Raw genomic sequence first — 26,109 nt, 5'->3', positions numbered from 1 at the left:
TTACAGCGACGTGACTGCTCTCAACTAGACCTCAGACTAATCACCTGCAATGGAAACTGTTGCTTTGTGCTTATCGACCTGTTGTCTGCTTTCGGTTCTTAATTAAAATAAATAAACATGTAGGGTATATGAGATAAAGCGGGGGTTTTAATTTCACTGAATATATTGAATTTGATATGTTTTGATTTATATTATACAAAAAAAAAAAAGATTCCATACCAATAATCATGGATGAAAGTGTACACTGGAGTTTAATGAACCGCTTTTTACATCACAATGTAAGCCAGACAGGCACTAATGATCCTCTACCCTCCCCCTCTGCACAAATCACAGACACTACAACCGGCTGAAGGCAAGTGAAGCAGGCAGGACAGCCACACCTCATGCGTGGGCTCGGCAAAGGTCCGAGTGGATACGGGTCTGACAAACATGGGTGTGCTCCAGCTCCACAATCCCACTCACCCCAGCACGCTTCTGCAGCGGGCCAATCAGATGCGTCTGACCGGCACCTTGTGTGATGTCATCATCACGGTGGACGGCCAGGAGTTTCCGGCACACCGCACCGTCCTGGCCTGCACCAGCAAAATGTTCGAGATCTTGTTCCACCGCAGCAGCTTACGCTACGCCCTGGACTTCCTGTCCCCCAAGACCTTCCAGCAGATCCTGGAGTACGCCTACACCGCCTCGCTCCAGGCCACAGCCGAGGACCTGGATGACCTGCTGTACGCCGCTGAGATTCTGGAGATAGAGTACCTGGAGGAGCAGTGCCTGAAGGTGCTGGAGACCATCCAGGCGGAGGAGACGGAGGAGGTGGCGGTGAGGACTCACAGCTCCGGAGACCACAGCGACCACAGCCGGGCCAGGCACTGGAGGCACATGTTGATGTCCAAGAAGCATTCCATACAGGATGGACCCAACCACATCACTCCCACCGCTCTGCACCACCTGGCGCTGTACCACATGAGGGAAGGGAGCTCTCCTGGCCTAGAGCCTGACGCGCCTCCTGAATTATGCCCCAAGCTGGACACGGATGTTGACATGGAGAGTTCCCAGCAGCCTCAGCGCCGCAGCACAGAGTTATCCCAAGCCTCATCCCTGGATCCTGGCAGAAGTATAAAATCCGAGAGCATGCAGGTGGATGATGCCAACGGCTACGAGGGCAGGTCCTCCAGCACTGGGGAGGGAAGCTGCGTGTCCGACCAGCCCAGAGACGAGGGCCCGGGGACGCCCCTGAGAGGCAGCGTGATCACCAGCGCTCGAGAGCTACACTCAAGCCCCGAAGACGGAGGACAAGTGGTTGGTAACACTCTGGACAGTTTCCCTGGGATCTCTGAGAAACATCTGGCCTCCATATACTCTGTGCCCTCCAACCACCCAGGGGAGGGGATGCTGCCAGTGTCCGTTTCAGTGGCCCCATCCCTGGGCGTGCCACTGGACCCGAGGGCCTACAGTGGCCTCCTGCACCAAGGCTTGCTGCACAGGGAGCTCCTCAGCAGGCTGGGCCAGTTTGCAGCAGGGATGAGGCACGAGGGCCAGGCTCATGGCCAGCAGTGTTGTGGGGAGTGTGGGCTTCAGCTGCACAGCAGGCAGGCCATGGAGCAGCACAGGTAACATGCACAAAACAGCCATCAACAACACCTTTTTTTACACCTTCCTGCAGCATTACACTATATTCTAAATCTATTGTTAGTATCTTAAGTAATGGGAAATGAAACAAAGTGAACATTTGTAACCACTTGGTGCCCAAATTCTGATAATCACTTGTAAAAATCCAAAAGAAAGAGGACATAGTTTTAGTCTCAGTGACACTCACTGCTCAAAATCTTTACTGACAAACGTGTGTTGCATCTAATAAAAGATCTGAGGGATGTGCAGGTGCATTTGTGCTTGTGCGGTATGATGAAGTAGTTGATTATGCTGTTAGGAAAAGCACTGGTTGGTGTCTTTTGAATTGACTTATTTCTTGGTCTGCAGGATTTTTTTTAATTTTTTTGCTCCATCATGTTTAAATACTATGAGAGTTAAAAGCTGGAAGGAGCAACAGTAAATATGTTAATTTATTCTCAGGGACACCTGCACTCATGTTTTAACAGTTATACGTCTGGGGGAAATTTTCAATCAGGTCTTTGTGAGGTATTTCATACAAAGAGGCCTTGGTGTCGCATAACACTGTTATTTACAAAGCCTTATTTTCTATATTCTGTTCTGATTATTTGTGCAAAAGCGTGCATCACACAACAGGCTGTCTCCCAGGCTATTTGATATGCATTCCTTTGCATCAGTAGAGAGGAGCCTCTCAGCAGGGACCAGACTGGACGCTTCAGCTAGATGATGGATAACTTCTGCTTCACGACCTGCTCTGTTTTTTTTTTGTTCATTTCTCCTTTATTCACCAGCTTGTCAGTTTAGATTTTGTCATTGTACACACAAAGTTACAGACTAGCTCAATGACATCTCTCATTAAATTGATTGCAGATGTTTATAATTGTGCGTGCTTGGCAGTGTTTGACTCATCACTAATCATTAGAAACAAGACAATCTGTTAGCCAACAGTCCTAATACGCAGTTAACTCAGGATTAGGATCACAGCCATTCCCTGTCCGCGCCCGTGGCTGACATTTCAGCCTTGTGTAGCTCCAGAGTTGTGTTGAAACTGCCCGGTGAAACAGAGCATCCTGTGGGATATTTAGTGATGCGCGTTGCTTACTCATGGAGACAGGCGGATGTCCGCAGGTTGAAGGAGTTGCATTGGTGGCACTGCTTAAGGATGTAATGAAGTTTCTGTAGGTCTGTAACCAGGTCACTGAGCATACACCATGGTCTGCAGATTGACATTTTGTAGTTTTGTTGTTAAAGAAGTTTCTCCTGGCACTCTTTACTACTGGAATTAAACAGTTCAGGTTGCAATTTCTTTTTGTAGTCCAAGAAGAATAAGGGAAGAGGAAATAAAAAAATTGTGTTCCTAAATTAAAAATATGCAATATTTTGTTTTAAAGTTGATGCCTTCATAAGAAAATTACTACAAAATGAAACTACATTATTTCATGTCATCTTTAAAGGTTACTGAAACCTCTTTTTATAAAACTAATTATAGTAATATTTTGGTTGTTTTCAGTATTCTTTAATGAATGAACTTAGAATTAATAATTGTCATTGCATCCTTTTTTGGGAATTAGAATATTACCAATAACCATTTTTATGGTATTTTTGCCTTTTATTTATTTTTGGGTGCATTTTATGTCTTTATTATAGTGGAGAGGAGATAGGAAATGAGAGGAGTGAGATGGGGAATGAAGTGCAAAAATGTGCCCAACTGGACTCGAACTGAGAACTTTGTGGTTACATGGTCAGCTCCTTAGACCACCAGGATGCTCCATATGTTAGCCTTTTTTAAGTTATTAACAGTGGAGAGAAAAAAAAAATATATATACATCACAGTTACACGGTTGACACCTCAGACTGCTGGGCCATCAGGATACCCAAAATAAAAGTCTCACGTAAATGCTCAAGGAAAAAAATCATCTTTCAGTCAAATCTTCAAACTACAGTAAAAAGCAAAAAACCCATCAGTGCTCCTGAGCAAAAGTATTCTTTTTCCAAAATATGGTAATGTTGATTTCATGCATACTAAGTTAAATCTCATAGCTCACTTATTTAGACCACAGAGTGTGTTTATTGGTTGAGTACTTTTTAGGCGGTAAGCAGGGTGATATAAGGATAACAGTACAGATGCCTTGCATGCTTTTATGTGTGAGATATGATATGATAGGTTTTGCTGCCGGCGCAACTTAGGCGCATCATCGTCTTTTCTCCTTTTCATTGCAGCTACAGGAGAAGTGTGTGTGTATGTGTGCATGTTATGCTAGGAGTGTGAGTATGTGTGCATGCACTTGGTGTGTGTGTGTGTGTGTGTGTGTTCTTGTGTGCGTACCCAGTGTAATGCAGTGCTGGCGGGTGGAGGCACGCGTATGTCTGCACTCTGAAATTAGCCAGATATCCTATTGTCTGTGTTCTTTTAGCATTCATGCGTTGTGATTCACAACTGCAAGGGCCTCTTACACTAATGATGCTGCATTCAGCGAGGGATTCTTGCCGGAATTAAAACATGCTCCTCTTGTTCGGAGGACAATGCTGCTTCTGGGTTTGGGAGATCTTACAGAAAAAAAAGGCACAGAACCGAGATACTTTTATTATCACAAGTGCGTACTTGCTCTGTTCTCGGATCTGTTTAACACGCTCACATTTGTGTTTGTCTTTCCACAGGAGGCTGCATAACGAGGAGAAAGGCCACGGCTGTGAATACTGTGGCAAACACTTCCAGGACAGCATGCGGCTAAGGATGCACATGCTGTCTCACACAGGTACTTAGGAACTCTCACACTCACATCTCAGAGTATTCAGTGCTTACACAGCCTCTTGATAGTGCGGCCTTTCAAATGCACCTGTTCATACTACTACTCCCCCCCTCCCTCCTCCTCCTACCAGTTAGTGCTGCTCCGAATACTTGGATCATGCTTTCTTTTCCATGCTTAGGTCTATGTACCTCTCCCTCCCTCTCCTCTCCGTCGCTCTCTAGTCTCTCTCTCTCTCTCTCCATTTGAATCGTTTCTGTGTTTTTTCGGAGACTCTGGCAGCACGCCAGCTCTGCCCCTTCTGAGTGATGACATCATCAGCTGCCGGCAGGCCTGGGTGTTCTGCCAGTGTTCCGAAGCGTGTGTGATGGCTCGCTCGCAGATGTGTGTCCAGGAACACACTGTACCCAAATGCAGACTTAATCAGACCTGACTGCTCTCCCAGCTACTTTATCCAAAATAGAGAAAGAGGAGCAGGGGGGGGGGGGGAGTTGAGGAGGGGGACTGAGGAGGGTGGATCAGGGACTAAAAATGAAACTAAAACAGAAACAGAAGCCTCAGTTGGAATATGTGTATAGACAAGGAAAGGTCCCTGTCCTCTCCGCCTGCTCTCTCTGAAGATTGTTCGGGAATGACATACTGCTGACAGATGAGAGAGAATCTGCTTCTTTAAACTTCACCTGAGTCGTCCCTTTATACCCTTGCCCTGCATAACCCTTAACCACACATATTGTCTTGCATTACTTGTAGACCTTACACAACACGCTTTGATTTTCAATTCACAGTGACATCCACGACAGCAGCACCTTTAACCTAATTTGAATTTTTGCATAAACTCTCCCCATCCCAATGTGTCAACCCATAATACTACAAAAAAAAGAGAGATGTGGATCTCATTTCTTTGTCACTGTGTATTTCGGTATAGCAGCCTTAGATCCCGCTGGTTGCTAAGGAGCGAGTGCTCCACTGCTCTAATGGGCTGATTTGGTATTCAGCTCGATGCTGGCTCTTATTTTGGTATGCCAGACAAAGTGTTTTGATGGAGGACGATTGCAGCCGCGTCTGGAGACAGTTTGATGGTTTATGGATGAGAGCACACTCCGTGCCTTTGACTGCACAAGACAATGCACTATGTTCTCTTCTTCCCTTATCACACAATCTCACACAACACAACACACCACACTGGACAGCGTCACACAACATCAGCATCTACAACACTGTTCTAGTGTTACTCCTATATAAGACTACTCTCCATCAAGTTTTATTTTGCTCCGTGTAATAAAACGCACCGTTCCCAAACACTAACCAGTTTGTTTTCAAAAAGTGTTGCTTTTAGAAATGAACAGATTGGGGTTTTTTTTGTTATTTGTGTGCAGCACTGGGAACAGTGGCACAGTGTCTGTGTATAGAGGCATCGTAAGAGTTGAAAGAGGACCACATTTAGGCTGTAGCTCGCGAGTTCCCAAAGCTTGTGGGTGTTTTAATGAGTCATTTTAACTTCATTTAAAGCCAGCTGAGCAGAAAATAGATCAGTGAATGAGCCCTGGGCCAGTATGGATCTGCAACCGATTTACATCTCTGTGAGAGCCAACCCACATCCAAACAGCTCTGTGTGTGTGTGTGTGTGTGTGTGTGTGTGTGTGTGTGTGTGTGTGTGTGTGTGTGTGTGTGTGTGTGTGTGTGTGAGAGAGAGAAAGAGATAATGTGTGTGTGTGTGTGTGTGTGTGAGAAAGAAAGAGTGTGTGTGTGTGTGTGTGTGTGTGTGAGAAAGAAAGAGTGTGTGTGTGTGTGTGTGAGTGTGAGAAAGAAAGTGTGTGTGTGTGTGTGTGTGTGTGTGTGTGTGAGAAAGAAAGTGTGTGTGTGTGTGTGTGTGTGTGTGTGTGTGTGTGTGTGTGTGTGTGAAAGAAAGTGTGTGTGTGTGTGTGTGTGTGTGTGTGTGTGTGTGTGTGTGTGTGTGTGTGTGTGTGTGTGTGTGTGACAGAGAGAAAGAGATAATGTGTGTGTGTGTGTGTGTGTGTGTGTGTGTGTGTGTGTGTGTGTGTGTGTGTGTGTGTGTGTGTGTGTGTGTGTGTGTGTGTGTGTGTGAGAAAGAAAGTGTGTGTGTGTGTGTGTGTGTGTGTGTGTGTGTGTGAGAAAGAAAGTGTGTGTGTGTGTGTGTGTGTGTGTGTGTGCGTGCGTGCATCTGTCCTATGTGTCTGTCTGTGCAGGTGTGAGGTTAGTGCAGAACAAGGATTAAACATTTCTGCAAGCAGTATGCATATATATATATATATATATATATATATACATACTGTCTTTCATGTCTTCATCAGAATAGACAAGGGCATTCCAAAGGTGAACTGGGAACTGTAGTTACAGTGCATGCGATGGGATTTGGGGTGTTGACTCTGAAGTGTTTTTTGATAAAGTGATGTGCCGCAGGCGGGAAGCGTCTGCTGTAGAGAGAACACCCAGTCCTTCTGTGGCCTCTCAGGCAGACAGTCTGCTCACTTTTCAGACTGATAACAGGGCTCGGTAAATAAAACTCTTCAGCTCTGCTCTTTTTTTGTTTTTGTGTTTTTACAGCGCTTTCCTCTGCTCCGTTGTACTCTGCACATTTGCTTCTTGTGTTAACACCTGATTAAGCACAAGTGTGTGACAAGCGAGGCTCTTTTGGTGACTTTTAAAATAGGGCACCTTTGTTCCCATCTTGTTGCTTTTTCCATAGTTCTCTTTTTAAATGCCAAATTAACTGACTTACTATAACAATTACAAACACACCTGTTTATGTTTACTGTCTTATCATGATACCTTATTATAAATTTGATTTTATCTACAGCTCCTGCAGAGGCGCTGGTGTGTGATCAGTGTGGAGCAACATTTTCCTCAGAGGATGCTCTGGAAGCACACAGGCAAACACACACAGGTACGTCTCACACACACACACACACACACACACACACACACACACACACACACACACACACACACACACACACACACACACACACACACACACACACACACATACATTCTGTTTAACCTGGACAGCATGCATTGAGCTATGGAGTAAGCCGTGACTACGGGACTCGTGATTGTGGGTCTAAACTGGCCTGTCATGCTGGCTGGGTTAAACTGTTCCTGTCATGATGCTCCATAATGTATCATCATGAAGGTGGGAGGCCCTCTCACATATCACCTACTAATATCTCTTGGCATCCAAACCTACTGCATGCCACTTTGCCACAGCTGTAGCTTAACAGTGCCAGCATTACAGTTTCACAGACATACTATCCTCACCTCCTGCCTGAGAGTGCCTGTGGAATTATTTACTTCACACAACAAGATGACCATCTTCTGTTTCTCAATCATCTCTAATGTAGAAAATGTTTGTACAACCTTTTTCTTGTCTGGCATTAACAGTTGGCATCAGAATAAATCCAATTTAGTTTTTTTTCTTAAAAGTTTTTTGGCCGAGTGGCTGCACAAACCTGGATGGTGTCTTGTGATATGCTGTCTGAGCTCTTTGGTGTTTGGAACAACCGGCCTGAGGAGCTGAAGTCGCTTTCATCTTTTTAATCAATTCATTAAACCCACATCAACAGACTTCTGTATTATTAGTAGCAAGCAGTAACAAAGTGATTAACAGTATAAGAAGAGGAAAAAGGAAACAAGAAGATAAGACAATATATAAAACAAGGGAAATTAAGTGTATAATCTATTAAATAGAAGGGTTTCAAGAGTAGCATTTTCAATTAGTATTTGTATTACTATCATCAAGAGTGTTATTATTACTTCTGGTGCCACTTTATTATGATAGTAGAGTTATTAAGGGTTTATGAGTTGTCAGTAACGACCTTATTGATGGTTAATAGGTAATTCATTAATACTTTCTCTATCAACTTTACCTTCATTATCCATGAGGGCCAGGTGAAACATAAAACTTTGATAAAACCTAAGATGATAAAACATAATGATACAATTGCAAAATCTCACCACACAATCTAACATAAAACAATGTATATCAAAAAAAAATATATAAATAAATAAATAAATAAATATATATATATATATATATATATATATATATATATATATATATATATATATTTATATATAAGGACATTCTGCAGTTGCCAGGTTGTGTGCCTACATTTTATAATTGTTTTGGTTGGTGTATATTCTCTGCTTTGTATTTTTAGCTCTGTGATTAATCAGAAAGAAAACCTCCTGGGAATTGTTTAATCCCTGACACTTCTCTGAAAATCTCAAAAATCTGAACAAATAAAACCTTTAATGACTTACAATATCATTTATAACTTTAAGCTTGTTGGTTTATTTTGAAGTAGAGCTGAAATGTTAAGTCTATTAATCGATCAGTCAAAATGACCTATTTTGATAATTTATTAATCGTATAAGTATTTTTTTTAAGCATAAAAGCTAAACATGTACTGCAACCAGCCTCTCTATGTCAATATTTGCAAATTTGGGGTTCTTGGACTGTTGGTTGGGCAAAACAAGCATTTTGAAGACATCTACTTGGGCTCTGGGAAATGTTGATGGACATTTTCTACTATTTTCCCACATTTCATGTACAAAAAGATTAAACAATTAATCAAGAAAATAACCAGTACAATAAATAAAAATGAAAATAATGGATAGTTGCAGCCCTTTTTTTTTGGACAACATTAACCTATGACCCAGTTTTTATTTAATAATACTAATAAACACTAACTAACATGATCAGTCAAATACGAAGCCACAACCTGGCGAGTTCTAAAGCATTGATAACTGTTGTATTGCCGTTGATAAAATCATTATTGGCAACCTATAAAGCCTTAACAAGTACGCCGTGTAGTGAAGTGGCACGTTACTCTTGAATATTATCCCATTAGCTTGAAGTGAGAAAGACTTAACAACACTAGTTTGACTCAAAACTCTCCAACTGTGAAATACAGGCTGTGTGGTTGTCAGACAACACACACAGTGTACCTGACCGTGTCTGAATCCACACCTTTTCTGCTACTGTCAGAGAAAGGTGATAACCCTCTCAGGAGCATTGGCATGTAACTGTAACTCCAGGTGGCACACACAGTATGAATACTTAATGGATGTGGACATGGAGGGGTGTTAACGATGCCCAGAAGTTTCTACCCTTATCTGCCCAAGTTGTAAACATCCAGAGCTCGGTTTCAGCTTGGCAGTGTATCCAGAGCAGGGTACAGGAGGGCATTGCTCTCTCATTTTGTCATGATCTTAGCTCGCTCTGCTGTGACGCATGACCCTTTTTACTGACTCTTATTGTAGCTCTCACAGCCTACAACCAGCATCAGCTACAGGTAATTTAATCATCTGTGTCGATGATATGCTCCAACTGCATGAACATTTACATTCAATAAACATAACCTGGTTTTTATTTGTCCTAAAAACACAGGATATGTCCGTGTTGATTGGGCCGCCTTGCCTTTAATTTACCATGTGGCATAACCAGTGGGCCAAATGAGTGTCCTCTGAGCAGATTAACACGTGTCAGGCCTCAGCAGCTGCAACATTGCTGTCCACCTCCTCTGGAACAGAAATAATACTACTTTTGGGAGACCTTACTCTGAAGCAATTTGGCAACACTGGCTACAGTGAAAGTCTCTTTAGCTATTTTTATATGTCAGAGGTGAATGGCCGTGGGTTGTTGAAGTTAGAGATCAAAGAGTGGGGGGAGGGAGGGGGGGAGTTGGGGGCGGAGTGGACTGTGGGAAGGAAAGGGGTATGTGAGGACTTCCTGAGGGCAAGAGGATTGCTGCTGGTGTTGAATGCCAGGACTGAGAGGGAAAACAACATCATGTGCTGCTGTTTACTCCTCACCACAGCACTGTCATAGCCTCCTCTGACCTACTTGTCAGTGCCCAAAATAAAAGAATGGATCTGTCTCTGAATTGCTCTCACAACAAAGGGGTTTGTTTCATCAGAGCAAGTCAAAGGCTCTGGGGCACCAAGCTCTCAATTTTGGAAAACCCAAGACTGTATCTTATCTCTACAGCACGCACAGAAATTGACTGTATGTGCTTCGAGCCATGCTGACAGACCATTTTGCCACCTTGCCTTTAAGGCAAAGGCCATAAGAGTGCTCCTTTGTGTACTCACAGCAGCTGCACTGTTTCCGCACATTACAGGCTGCTTCATCAAGTGAATAATATTACCTTCTGTCCGAGCCCTAATTAAACAGTCGTGTAGTCCATTCAGACAGTGCAGAAATTTTAGCTCGCCTAATTGTGTGTCCGTTATCATACTGCGCCCTCCTGTTTATACCCAATTCATACAAGCCTTAAACTGAATTGAACTGTGCTCTGTTTGGCCAGTCTGCCCCCAGTATTTATTTGCATTCACTGTCATGATACACAAAGCCCCGGGATGCCCTGTCATTTTATATATAGCAGATTGAGAAAATATTGTAAACGTTCTACAAATGGAGGAAAATAAAACCGTGTGTGACCTCAATGAACCGATCTATGGAATGGTGGTTAAACACGAGCAACGTATCTCTTGTTGCATTAATTATTAAGTTGGTTGTTCCTCACTCGGGTAGATTAGCAGTCTGCTGATGAGCGCCCAGGGTTGTTTAAGGTACTGTAGCGTTTGTGTATGTGCTTCTCGAGCTGCCACAACTACAGGGAGCTGTCTGCATGAACACATACAGTAGTGTGTCATGTGAGGTCGAGCACATAATGTAGCCCTGCATAATGTGTGTATGTTTAACTGGGTGATATCAGTGAGCCAGCAGACAGCGAGCACATACACTGAGCAGGGCCCTTAGGACATAGTTTACAGTGTCTTCACATTGCATACTCTAGCTAGTGGACATGATCAGCCATGATCTAATATTGTAGATTGTGAAATCTGTGTGAAATGATTTGTCCTTTGTGATGGCAGCAGAAGATTTGTTTAGCTTTGACTTCATTTACAATTTACTAAAATTCTGCAAGCCTTTATTCAAATAATGCCGGTCAAATTACACGTGCTGCTTTTATATATATATTTTAGCAGATATAAAAGACAATTTATTCACAAATCAATCGGTTTAATTGGTGTGCTCCGGACATTGAAGTTAAGATTAACACAGAAGAAATTATACAGATTTGCGGTCGTCACTGAATACAGTCTCTTGTTCAATTTGCAGCGGGTTTACTCCCAGATTCTCAGGGTGGGAAAACTTTTGTTTGCCGCTTGAAAAGAAACAGGCTGCGCTTATTTGTGAATGAAGGGATTAGCTTGAACACTTCACCCCAACAAGGACCATGATCCTATCTGGTTGCCTAGACACATGGTTTTGTTTCTTAGGCAGCGTGAGAGCGTGGCTGGCTCCCACCTCGGTTGGATTGAATAAGTGGCAGATGTATGAAGGCAGACCATGTTAAATCACATGGGCATACTCATGGTCTTAGTGGAGATATGCTGAACTAGCATAGCAACCTCAAACCATCCTGCATTACCAAGCTAATTGTGCATTAGACGAGCCACTCATTAATAAAATGCACACAGTAAATGATTATATGTTCTGCCTCATAGCAGATTTGCTTGAAAGTAAATCATTATTCCCACTGTTAAGGCTCCCTCCCACTAAACACAATGCACAGTCAACTCTCCAGCCTTTGAGGAATACCATTGATTACATGGTATTTACCCCATTGAGGGGCAAGGGTCAGGGGTCATCCTGTGCCTTAAAACCCAAATCCCAAGCCCATTGTCTAGTTAAGGGTGAGAAAGCAGGGGGCAATGACAGCCAACTTTAGGGCTTATTCTCTCATAAAGAAGCTCCTCTGCACTTATTACCAAAGCTTACTGGAAAACTCTACAACTGCAAATCCTTTTTCCTTGAAAAGTTAACAGAGCGCAGGGAGGAGAAATGCCACCACTAACGCATACAAACACTTCCTTGCCGCGGTAGGGTTTTTGTTTACACTTCAAGATATTATTTGTTATTTTTATTTTCAGCGTCAGTTGCGCAGAATAACCCGAAAACGACTGCTGAGCTGTTGTCACCGTGTGACAACCTGAGATCAAGAGTGAGATTCTTGTGACAGAATATTTGTCATATTTCTTTACTCAAGTTTCCGTATTGTTGGTGACAGAAGGATCAGGATATACATCTGTGAGAGTCTGCGAGTGTGTCAGGGAGTAACGGGTTTAACCTCCACAAAGAAAACTGGGATGTTGAATTTTCAGAGCAGACAGAACAAAGTACGCAAGCTGTATTGAAACACGCATTTACAGTACATGATAGTTAATAAAGAAAGAGTGGAGAGAGGATGATTAAAGTAGCTTTGAAGTATCTACAAGGTGGTTAATATGCCATTCAGCTTGTTGAGGGCTCAGCTCTGCCTGTAGCTAAAGTATACTGGACACATTGGAACAGAAAGCACTCCCCCTGCTGGCTGCAGCCAATATTACAAGAGAAACTGGTTAAAGTGGATCAAGGCTTCCTCATCACAGGTCATGCAGAGACTGCATTTTAAAATGCCTTTAGCTATTTTTAGGTAGATCATTATCCAGGCTCTACTGTTGCACAGTGCATAGTGAACTGGCATTAGTTAGGCATGACTCAAGCAGAAAGTGAAGCTGGTTAGGCGAAAGGATTTCCTGTATGGTCAGCGGCTAAGGGGGAGTGGGGAGGGCGCAGAGGCGTTGAGAATGGAGGGTCTTTTGTCTTCAGCTAAAATATTGTGATCCGTGGGTGAGAAAGGGCCTTGGTCATTAGGCGACAGCATAAAGACAGGGATTGTAGGAGTTGCGTAAGGAGCCTATGACTAATGGGCTTGGTCAATGAGGGCCTGAACCTTATTGTGTGCCCTTTGTGCAAAAGTCCACGGGCTAAAGCCTCTGAACAGGTGCAGTTCATTCCACCGGATCGCCTCCCTGCAGGATTGTTAAGATCAGGGAATGTCTTTCATCCGGTCTTCTTGCTGTTAATGATTAAGAATGATCAGTTCTATTAGTGCTGTGTATTTTTTTTTTTTTGGAGGGGGAGGATTTCAAAACTAGGTTAAAAAAGAAGCAACATTATTTCAAAGACTAAGCTTTGTGGTTCTATGCCAAATTATATTTACCCGTGAAATGTGAAGTCTAAAAGAGCGTCCTGCTTTGTTTGAGCAAATTGTGATACTTAGATTAGTAAACAATGCACAGTGAATGTTTCTGATTTATCCCTGAAAATGTGAATTTGCTTGATTTGTTTCTTTTTCTTTCCACTTTGAACAGGCTTGCCTGTTAACTTGTTTGAACCAAAAGTGTCTGACACTCTTCCCTCTTAGTATGAGTGTGCTGTATCCCTTTCCCTGCGTTAATTCCAATTTAATTGCCAGTTGCCTCAAGGCACTTCAATAACAGTAACAAATGATTTGATTTAGTGGACCTCATCAGACTGCATTTTAAATGCGACACAGCAACCCCACTTGAATTCCAATGAAGTGCTGGCACAGTCCTCTGTTTACTAATGATCCTCCGCTGGAGATGTCTGATTGAATCTGAGTCAGGAGCAATGGGACCTGCTATCATTGTAAATGATCTGCAACCTGAGCAGACAGAGAAATAAGGACCTCATAATCTCACATTAAAGCCTCACTCTCCAGGACATGCACATTATGTCCAATGCGGCTGATTAACCAGTCCCTCTGTCTTAGCGCATATATACATTTGCATGGGTGTGAATGCCAGAATGGATTTGAGTGCTGGCGTACACAGACTGTCGATCAAGTGTCGATCAAGTGTTGACTGTATGACAGCCAATGGATCTTCTTCACATAGCCATTTTCACTTGAGCTAGCCTGCCAGCGACTCCCTATCTGTATTCCTCTCCACACTCCATGCAACAGGAAAGCAGCCCCAAAGAGATGCCAGGTCACACACAGGATTAAACTGGATTGTGTTTTTTCCTGCAGTCCTGCCTTTAATGGCTTGATATCACTACTTAACATTCTGCACAGAGCGCATAGTGTAGGCATCATTTAGGGTGGAGCTACTATCAGCCGCTCTTTGAGCACAGAGACAGAGGACTTCACAGGCTGGAGCTGACTCCTGATGGGGAATGAAGAGAATAATTACACATCTAACACACCAGGAGGAAGCCATTGATTGTGTGATTGGCATGCTGTGCATTGTGTGGGAAATTCTTAAAGAAAACAATGACTTTCATGGTTTAAAATAGAACGCATAAAGACTCGCAGTTGAAAGTGCCTCTGGGCTTTTAGGGGAGTTAGTTTAGGTAGAGGCACTTGCTCTTTGAAAGAAGCTTTTCCCTCTGAGGACTCACACAAAGTTGAAGTGACCCAGTTTCCCCACTTAAGGCCCTGTCTGTGTATGGTACTGAAATAACTGCGTGTCTGTGTCTTGTGCGTTCTCCAGGGACTGACATGGCGGTGTTCTGTCTGCTGTGTGCAAAGCGCTTCCAGACCCAGAAGGCCCTGCAGCAGCACATGGAGGTCCATGCAGGCATGCACAGCTACATCTGCAGCCACTGTGAGCGCCCCTTCCCCAGCCACACTACCCTCAAAAGACACTTGCGCTCGCACACGGGTAAGAGACGGATCATTGGCACCATCATCGCTGTCTATAGTGTCCTTTCATAGAACATATGCATGTGGTGTCAAATGCATGCACATGTTGAAAAAAAGAGACAAAGACGGCTGGGTTTATTTTTGTATATAGGTTAATTTCCTTTAGGTTACTGGCTTTAAGGGTTTAGTCAATTTGCATGCATCCTCTCCCACCCTCCTTTTCATTTCTCTATAAGATGACTCACCTCTCTGATGACAGCACTGTACTGTTATGGCCGGTGCATATTTTGGGCAATTTCATCCTGTTTATATTTTGGGTTCTTAGACAGCCTTTGGGCTTCTGCAATTCACGGCTGTCAGTTCTAGTGTGGTTCACACAAAATGATAGAGGGAACCCAAATAAATATTGAAGGAAAAGCAAATGGAAATGACTTGTCTGTGTGTTCTACTGAGGGTGAGTGTTAGTGCCGCAGGAGACGGAGAGATATTTACTGAAAAGATGTCCCCCTTTCTTCTTTTACCTTAAATAACACTCCCAGCTGTCAAGATGGCTTGATGTCTAGACAGGAGAAATACATAATTGATGTGAAGAGACAGAAGTGAAGGGAGTTTTGGCCATGGCAGCGTATCTTGTTTGTATGCCATTCTGCTTGGAAGTAACATTTTGTAAATGTCATCTGCTCCACAGTGGGGTGGGGGATTGGGGAGAATCGGCCTGTAATGAGGAGAGCAATGTATCCTCTGACTTGGCTGTTGCTGTGGACACTGAGATAATGAGGCACATAGGTCATTGGAGATGAGTCAAACCCTCAGCCTAGGAGAGAAATAGATTAACTACAGTATATAGAACCGAGCAGCACATGCCTGGAGGACTTTTATTAGCTATTAGCAGACAGCCAAGAGGAGTGTCCTCATGTCATAACATTAGCAACGTCTGAAAGCGCATTATTTCCCTGCTTGATATGCATGTGCAGAAAAGGCTCTGTGACTATTTGACCTACGCAGCTGCATATGCACCCATTCCATGTTGTGCCAAGGATAAAGTTAGCCTTCAATGCTTCTCACGATAATGGGCTGTGTTGGTGTTGTGGCTGCTGTTGTGACACCACTGTGTTTTCAGGCGATCACCCGTTTGAGTGTGAATTCTGTGGGAGCTGTTTCAGAGACGACGGCACGCTGAGGGGCCATAAACGCATCCACACAGGAGAGAAGCCTTATGAGTGCAACGGCTGTGGGAAGAGGTTCAGCCTCAAACACCAGCTAGAAACACACTACCGTGTACATACAGGTGAGAGTTCAGAGCTGAAAACACACTCACACATACAGGAGAGCAGGGTCTTCAGGGTATTTCAGTGCTGCTAGTTGGGCTGATTTTATACTGTTATTCAATATCTTTCAAATTTAAGATTTAAGGTAGGGCTACTGATATTGTTTGTTTTATTGTCAACAATTCCCATAAATAGGCAAAAACCAACAATGTATTGAGTATGAAGTATTGTTTATGAAGCTTATTCCTCCAAAACACATAAATAAGCCACACTGTTGCACTAGGTGACATGGTGTCTTCATTATTATGAACACAGCCACTGTAGTTTGTTTTGACTCGATGCCATATACACATACCTGCTGCGTAAAAACACTCACTAAATGTGTATTAATACGCAGCGGAAAATGGTCTCCCACTAATTTACTTTTACTTGTGTTTGCTAAAAACTACAGTGCTACAGCTGTTGTAGAAATTACCTAACCTTTTTTTTTGTTAAATTGCAACTATATTTTTGTGACCTGTTTTTAAAGATTTATGTCTTCTCTGAACAAATTGGCTTTAATGTGCCACAGACAGGGTAGAGAAGTCCAAAAAATATTAAGAATCAGACTAATGCATTTAAGGTTTTGGTCTTTTCGTGGGTTGTTGTAAAATCAGATAAAATATAGAATAATGCCAGATTTTAAAACTATGTGTGTCCTACAAAAATATATAATTTTATGAGTAAAAATTAAAATTCTATTGAAATTGGGACTAAAATTGGAACTAAATAATAAACATGATAATACATTCTTATCACTAAATTATGATGGTTTGCAGCTTTTAAAGCTTTTTTATGGAAGAGGAAACTTACACAGTGCCTTTAAATGTAATTACTTTATGTTAAAACACTATCAAACCATTAAATGACATCATTAAGATGTGCAACAGGTCTACATTTTATCTTTTATTTTTATCTTTGAAATGCTACCTGATTCCTTGCTGAGGTCGTATGTGCGGTGGATGACACGGACTGGCCAATATCTAATCGGCAAACCGATATAGGTCTAATCCTAGATCACAAACACCACACAATACCACATCAAGTACAGTGGCCTGAAATAGAGGTGAGTCCCGTTTCACCTGGCAGGCCCTCTGGCTCCAGGTCTACAAGGTTAATGCTGTATTGTTGAATTTTTCAGGTGAGAAGCCATTCGAGTGTAAGCTGTGTCACCAACGGTCCAGAGACTACTCGGCTATGATCAAGCACCTGCGCACTCACAACGGAGCGTCTCCGTACCAGTGCACCATCTGCCAGGACTTCTGCCCGAGCCTGGCCGCCATGCAGAAGCACATGAAGGGCCACAAACCGGAGGACGTGCCGGCCGACTGGAGGATAGAAAAGACTTACCTGTACGTCTGTTACGTCTGAGCAGGACTTGGACCGCACACACGCTGTCACTGTTGGGTGAAAACCTCGTAACTCCAGTGTTGCTGTTTTTTTCATGCTGAAAGATTACATGTCTCTCTATGTGTTTAAAAAAAAAAAAAAATCAGACTCTTTTTGGATAAACTGAAAAATGCATTGTGGGAAGTTGTCATTCTGGGAGATGCAAGGTTTTTACCTGACAACAAAGACATGCAAGCACGAATACAAATGTGTGTACACACTAGGGCTGCAACTAATGATTAGTTTCATTATCAATTAGATTATTATTGATATAAATGTGTTTGATGATTATTATTTTTACTACTAAGTGATAAATCGTTAAGTCTGAAAAATGTCAGAAAAGTAGTCACATTTTGGTGACAAGGTGACATCTCAAATAACTAGTTCTGTCCGCCCAACAGTCCAGTCTGAAGAGATTCAGTTTACAATGATATAAAGCGAAGAAAAGCAGCAAATTCTCACATTTTGAGAAGCAGGAAACTGAATATTTTTCTTTCCCCAAAAAATGACAATGAGTTTCTGTCGACTTATTGTTTCGGCCCTAGTGCACACAAGTATACACAGACCCTCCCTCACACACACACACACACACACACACACACACACACACACACACACACACACACACACACACACACACACACACACACACACACACACACACACACAACACACACACTTTTGATAATAACTGTATGTCTAATGGATCCACTGTGGTTAAAATCTAAGCCACAATGGCTGTGACTGCTGACCTGTATGTGTAGCAGGAGCTTTTTGATTGATGAGTCATCTTCTATGATTGTGCAGTAGATGTTGAAAATAATTCCACGAAGGCTTGATTGGCTGAACATTGCAACATTATCCCTCCTAAATTCCTGTGACATCTCACTTTTATTTTCTGCTGTTGGATTTTTTTTAATTTTGGAGTTGGATTTTTTTGCATGTTTTACTTGAATGGCTGCCACGTTTTGACCTCATAAGCTTCATGTCTTTATTAATTGCCTTGTCTTTCTTGCAGTGGGTGTTATTGTTTCAAGGTAGCTGGCTTACAATTTGAGTTCCTCTTGCAATGTAGTAGGTTTTGCTATTTATATGTTGTTTATTTGTTACCAAATATGTGCTGGTTTTCATCACACACTCGGTGTCTCTTGGGATGATTTCTAGTAGAGCGAGCTCTACCTCTCCTCACTTCTAAACCTACTGCAAATCGTTCAGTCATCAGTAGTTTTAATTTTCTAACAAATACATCAGAATTTAAATGAACAAGCAGTGTGTAAAAAAACAGCCTCAACATGGCTTTTATGTGTAGTTTTTTATCATTAACTATATATACATGTCTTCTAAAAATCACAGAATCAGAATTTTCTAGGAGAAAATTGAAGAAAACATGAAAAGAAGTAGTTGTTTTTTACAAAACCTGAAAAGAAAATTCTGACATTGAATCACTATGAGCAGGTTATTGTCAGTTGTAGTGTAGCTGTAATGTACAAACTGTCATGGTATGTTATTCCCTTATGTGAGCCTAACACAGGCCTTATAGATTTAAACATGTTGTATTTTTGTATTACAGTAATTTGCTATCTGTTTACATTTGGTATGATTTGAGAAACATCTTAATGTGTGTTTTATAAGTCTCTGATTTGATTAAGATCCCTTCCTTGTGCCTCTTTTATAAGTAGAGCATTGATGTGCTTGAGTACATGGGTCTGTGCTATTGGTAGTTGTTTCTGGGTGTTTGTTTATTGTTACTTAATTAAAGATAGACTGCCATGTAGATCCACTTTGTCTGAACATTGCAACTGGAAGCAACATACTGTGATAGTGGCTGATACTCTGAGACAAGCGTGTACTTTTTTCATCACAATTGCTTGGAACTTGCATCAAATTGTTCCCTTCAAAGTGACAATGGACTGAGATCTTTGGATGAAAACAGTGTGTATAGCAAATCTTGGCATCTGTGGGCATTACCAATGCCTTCTTAAGTAGCCAACAACACTCAGTGCCATGAAAACACACATTCACTGTATCTATTCTACATGAACATGCACTATAAATGGATTTCCTTAGTGGACCAAAAGAAACGGAGCACTTTTGTTTGAAAAGGGTTTTTTCTTTGATCTTTCTATGTTGTAATAATGCAGATGTCCTTTTATTTGATGTGTCCTAGAAGGATGTGATTAGCATTGTTTAGATTATGTCAATGTCTGTCTACCTCAGGGCCAGATCAAAGCTCGACCTGGTATCCAATCAGGGTTGTTCTTCTTGCCATGTGTGCAGTAAAATCCCTCTTCATTACAGCTTTGTAACACAGTGTGTGAAAGTGTTTTCTCAGTGTGGATTCAGGCACAACTCTGTATGCGTCAGTGTTCAGTGGCATGGTTAAAAAAAGAATAAAACAATTTACTATTTTATGCATCTTGTCTTATTTTCTGCTGTTAATAATGAGAATCTGTATGTCAGTGGTTCCCAACCTTTTTCACAGATGAACTACTCACCCATTCATTGACATCATCTGCAGCCGCAGTCTTCCAAATGTGCTCTATATGAATTGATTTTATACTGAACGTTATTTAGCACAATTGTTATATACAGTAAAAGTTAAAACTGATACGGTAATGTTTTCATACAATTGAACTGTGAATGTTTAGATTGGTCTGGTTAACTTTGCATTTGTATCCACCACTTAGACTTGGATTTTGCCAGTAGAAGCAAGCTGTTTATCCATTACTTTGAGTAAAAACTATGCATTTCAACCCTTTACAGCATATGTGCAGGAATACTAAAGTTAAACTTAATTAATTTTAGGACAATTTTCGTGTTTTTTAAGACCTCATCGCCAATATGAGTTTCAACCGTGTGTTACATTAGTGATTTTTGAGACATATGACACTTTTTTATGATTTCTTTCATGACAAACCACTACAACATACTAGGACATACTATGAATGTTTTACATTTCAATAACATTTCAATCAACTGTACTATATATTTTTACATGAGATATTTATAACACACTATACTATGACTATTAATATGACATTTTTATGACATACTACAAATATGACTTTTTTGGCATACTATCCTGTGACCTTTTATAATTCTTTTATGACTTTTTATGACATACTATACTATAACTTTTTATGTCTTTTAATGACTTATTATACTATGACCTGAAATGAGAGTAGATAATTATTTGAATTATTATACTATGTCTTTGTCTTTTTACATGACATTTTTATGACATACTTTACTACAGTATGTCTTTTTTTTTGACTTGCTATACTATGACTTTTATTACAATTTTCGACATACTATACTATGACTATTTTCAACATACTATACTATGATTTTTTATCACTTTTTTCGACATACTATAATATGACTTTTTTGTCACTTTTTCGACATACTATAATAAGTCTTTTTATCACTTTTTTCAACATACTATACTATGACATTTTATTACTTTTTTCGACATACTATACTATGACTATTTTCAACATCTTATACTATGACTTTTTTACCACGTTTTTCGACATACTATACTATGACTTTGATATAACTTTATTTGACATGCTATATTATGACTTTTTTTCGACATGCTATACTATGACTTTTTTGACATACTATACTATGACTTTTTGTCACCTTTTTCGACATGCTATGCTGTGACTTTTTTATCGTCTTTTTCAACATACTATACTATGGCTTTTTTGTCACTTTTTTCGACATACTATACTATGACTTTTTTCAATTTTATCGACATACTATACTATGACTTTTTATCACTTTATTCAATATGTTATATTATGACCTTTTTCGACATGCTATACTAATACTTTTTTATTACTTTTTCGACATACTATACTATTAAGTTTTCATGACTTTTTTTGACATGCTATACTATGACTATTATCAACATACTATACTATGCCTTTTATATCACTTTATTTGACATACTATACTATGCCTTTTTTATCACTTTATTCGACAGGCTATAATATGACTTTTTTCGACATACTATACTATGACTTTCTTATCACTTTTCTCGACATACTATACTGTGACGTTTTATCACTTTTTTCGACATACTATACTATGGCATTTAGATCACTTTATTCGACATGCTTTACTATGACTATTTTCGACATACTCAGCTATTACTTTTTTATCACTTTTATCGATAGGATTCAACATACTATCCTATGACTGTTTTATCACTATTTTCGACATACTATACTATGAAGTTGTCGAGATACTATACTATAACTTTATCAACATGCTATACTATGACTACTTTCGACATACTATACTATGACATTTTTTTATCACTTTTTTCGACATACTATATTATGACTTTTTTATCACTTTAATCAACATGCTATACTATGACTACTTTCGACATACTATACTATGACATTTTTTTATCACTTTTTTCGACATACTATATTATGACTTTTTTATCACTTTAATCAACATACTATATTATGACTTTTTTCAACATACTATACTATGACTTTCTTATCACTTTTTTCGACATACTATACTATGACTTTTTATCACTTTTTTCAACATACTATACTATGGCATTTAGATCACTTTATTCGACATGCTTTACTATGACTATTTTCGACATACTCAGCTATTACTTTTTTATCACTTTTATCGACATACTTTACTATGCCTTTTATATCACTTTATTCAACATACTATACTATGACTTTCTTATCACTTTTTTCGACATATTATAATATAACTTATTTTATCACTTTCATTGACATACTATACTATGACTATGTTCGACATACTATACTATGACTTTTTTCAACATGCTATAGTATGACTGTTTTATCACTATTTTCGACATACTATACTACGACTTTCTTATAACTTTTTTTCGACATACTATACTATGACTTTTTCAACATACTATACTATGACTATTTTCGACATACTATACTATGATTTTTTATCACTTTTTTCAACATGCTATACTATGACTTTTTTGTCAATTTTTTCGACATACTATACTATGAGTTTTTTGTCACTTTTTTCGACATACCATACTATGACTTTTATATCACTTTATTTGACATGCTATACTATGACTATCTTCGAAATACTATACCATGACTTTTATATCACTTAATTTGACATGCTATACGACTATGTTCAACATACTATACTATGACTTTTTATCACTTTTATGACATACTATACTATGACTTTCTTTTAACTTTTTTCGACATACTATGCTATGACTTTTTATCACTTTTTTGACATACTATACTATGCCTTTTACATCACTTTTTTCAACATGCTATACTATGACTGTTTTATCACTATTTTCGACATACTATACTATGACCTTTTTCGAAATACTATACTATGACTATTTTCGACATAATATACTATGACTGTTTTATCGCGTATTTTCGACATACTATACTATGACTTTTTACCGCGTTTTTCGACATACTATACTATGACTTTTTGTCATTTTTTTTCGACATGCTATATTATGACTTTTTTCGACATACTATACTATGACTGTTTTATCACTATTTTCGACATACTATACTATGACTTTTTACCGTGTTTTTTGACATACTATACTGACTTTTTTGTTACTTTATTAGACATGCTATATTATGACTTTTTTCGACATACTATACTATGCCTTTTTGTCACTATTTTCGACATACTATACTATGACTTTCTTTTAACTTTTTTCGACATACTATACTATGACTTTTTCGACATAATATACTATGACCTTTTTCAACATACTATACTATGACATTTTATCACTTTTTTCAACATGCTATAATAGTCAATAAGTAAATTCTGCAGAGTAACAAATTCTGGTACGACGAGGATGGGATTTGAACCCACGCGTGCAGAGCACAATGGACTAGCAGTCCATCGCCTTAACCACTCGGCCACCTCGTCTGCAGTCAAACAAAGGTCTGACCATTTTTTTTTTTTTTACTTTTTTCAACATGACTTTTTAATCACTTATTGCAACATACTATACTATGACTTTTATCGACATGCTAAATTATCACTTTTTTATCACTTTTTATGCGACATACTATACTATGCCTTTTTTGTCACTTTTTATAACATGTTATACCATGACTTTGTTGAAAATACTAGACTATGACTTTTTATCACTTTTTCGACATACAATATTATGGCTTTTTTAATAACTTTTTATGCGATATACTATACTATACAAATTTTTCATCACTTTTTTCGACCGACTATACTATGACTATTTATTGAATACTATACTTTTTTCAATATACTACACCATGACTTTTTAATCACTTTTTTCGACATACTATACTATGGCATTTAGATCACTTTATTCGACATGCTTTACTATGACTTTCTTATCACTTTTTTTCGACATATTATAATATAACTTATTTTATCACTTTCTTTGATATGCTTTACTATGACTATTTTCGACATACTCAGCTATTACTTTTTTATCACTTTTATCGACATACTTTACTATGCCTTTTATATCACTTTATTCAACATACTATACTATGACTTTCTTATCACTTTTTTCGACATATTATAATATAACTTATTTTATCACTTTCTTTGACATGCTATACTATGACTTTTTATCACTTTTTTGACATACTATACTATGCCTTTTACATCACTTTATTCGACAGGCTATACTATGACTTTTTTCAACATGCTATACTATGACTGTTTTATCACTATTTTCGACATACTATACTATGACTTTCTTCTAACTTTTTTTCGACATACTATACTATGACTTTTTCAACATACTAAACTATGACTATTTTCGACATACTATACTATGATTTTTTATCACTTTTTTCAACATACTATACTATGACTTTTTGTCAATTTTTTCGACATACTATACTATGAGTTTTTTGTCACTTTTTTCGACATACCATACTATGACTTTTATATCACTTTATTTGACATGCTATACTATGACTTTTTTCGACATACTATACTATGACTTTTTTATCACTTATTTTTCGACATACTATACTATGACTTTTTTATCACTTTTTTCGACATACTATACTATGACTTTTTTATCACTTTTTTCGACATACTATACTATGACTTTTTTATCACTTTTTTCGACATACTATACTATGACTTTTTTATCACTTTTTTTCGACATACTATACTATGACTTTTTTTTCGACATACTATACTATGACTATTTTCGACATACTATACTATGACTTTTTTATCACTTTTTTCGACATACTATACTATGACTTTTTTATCACTTTTTTTTCGACATACTATACTATGACTGTTTTTATCACTATTTTTCGACATACTATACTATGACTTTTTTATCACTTTTTTCGACATACTATACTATGACTTTTTTATCACTTTTTTCGACATACTATACTATGACTTTTTTTATCACTTTATATCAACATGCTATATTATGACTTTTTTCGACATACTATACTATGACTGTTTTTATCACTATTTTTCGACATACTATACTATGACTTTCTTTATCACTTTTTTCGACATACTATACTATGACTTTTTTATCACTTTTTTCGACATACTATACTATGACTTTTTTTTCGACATACTATACTATGACTTTTTTATCACTATTTTTCGACATACTATACTATGACTTTTTTATCACTTTTTTTCGACATACTATACTATGACTTTTTTATCACTTTTATTTCGACATACTATACTATGACTTTTTTCGACATACTATACTATGACTTTTTTTCGACATACTATACTATGACTTTTTTATCACTTTTTTTCGACATACTATACTATGACTTTTTTATCACTTTTTTTCGACATACTATACTATGACTTTTTTTTCAGACATACTATACTATGACTTTTTTTCACTCTATGACTTTTTTTCGACATACTATACTATGACTTTTTTATCACTTTTTTTCGACATACTATACTATGACTTTTTTATCACTTTTTTCGACATACTATACTATGACTTTTTTATCACTTTTTTTCGACATACTATACTATGACTTTTTTATCACTTTTTTTCGACATACTATACTATGACTTTTTTTCGACATACTATACTATGACTTTTTTTGACATACTATACTATACTTTTTATGACTTTTTTTCGACATACTATACTATGACTTTTTTATCACTTTTTTTCGACATACTATACTATGACTTTTTTTTCGACATACTATACTATGACTTTTTTATGACTTTTTTCGACATACTATACTATGACTTTTTTATCACTTTTTTTCGACATACTATACTATGACTTTTTTTTCGACATACTATACTATGACTTTTTTATCACTTTTTTCGACATACTATACTATGACTTTTTTATACTTTTTTCGACATACTATACTATGACTTTTTTATCACTTTTTTTCGACATACTATACTATGACTTTTTTTATCACTTTTTTTTCGACATACTATACTATGACTTTTTTTCGACATACTATACTATGACTTTTTTATCACTTTTTTCGA

The 26,109-nt window shown here is 38.7% G+C and overlaps 1 protein-coding gene and 1 non-coding gene across 2 annotated transcripts; one reads left to right on the top strand and one right to left on the bottom strand.

Annotated features, from left to right (window-relative positions):
* Positions 1-352: 352 nt before the first annotated feature.
* Positions 353-19,952, top strand: zbtb16b (zinc finger and BTB domain containing 16b). Its single transcript, XM_078245941.1, has 6 exons — positions 353-1,607; positions 4,264-4,361; positions 7,171-7,257; positions 14,724-14,894; positions 15,996-16,163; positions 17,324-19,952. Exons 1-6 carry the CDS (start codon positions 430-432, stop codon positions 17,551-17,553), a joined length of 1,932 nt encoding a protein of 643 aa, XP_078102067.1. The 5' UTR covers positions 353-429; the 3' UTR covers positions 17,554-19,952.
* A 3,486-nt stretch (positions 19,953-23,438) lies between these two features.
* Positions 23,439-23,520, bottom strand: trnas-gcu (transfer RNA serine (anticodon GCU)). Its single transcript has one exon. It is a non-coding gene; the product is annotated as a tRNA-Ser (tRNA).
* Between the last annotated feature and the right edge of the window lie 2,589 nt (positions 23,521-26,109).

This window comes from Sander vitreus, chromosome 3, assembly GCF_031162955.1.
Source record: "Sander vitreus isolate 19-12246 chromosome 3, sanVit1, whole genome shotgun sequence".
In the NCBI taxonomy this organism is placed as follows: Eukaryota; Metazoa; Chordata; class Actinopteri; order Perciformes; family Percidae; genus Sander; species Sander vitreus.
The sequence above is the reverse complement of the archived record's forward strand: the minus strand, read 5'-3'. Positions and strand labels throughout refer to the sequence as shown.

Excerpts from the sequence above, each read along its gene's own strand:
- zbtb16b (XM_078245941.1), top strand. The coding sequence starts at position 430 with ATGGGTGTGCTCCAGCTCCACAATCCCACTCACCCCAGCACGCTTCTG. Across the intron at positions 4,362-7,170 it reads GCACATGCTGTCTCACACAG|CTCCTGCAGAGGCGCTGGTG; the intron begins GTACTTAGGAAC and ends TTTTATCTACAG. Across the intron at positions 16,164-17,323 it reads ACACTACCGTGTACATACAG|GTGAGAAGCCATTCGAGTGT; the intron begins GTGAGAGTTCAG and ends TGAATTTTTCAG.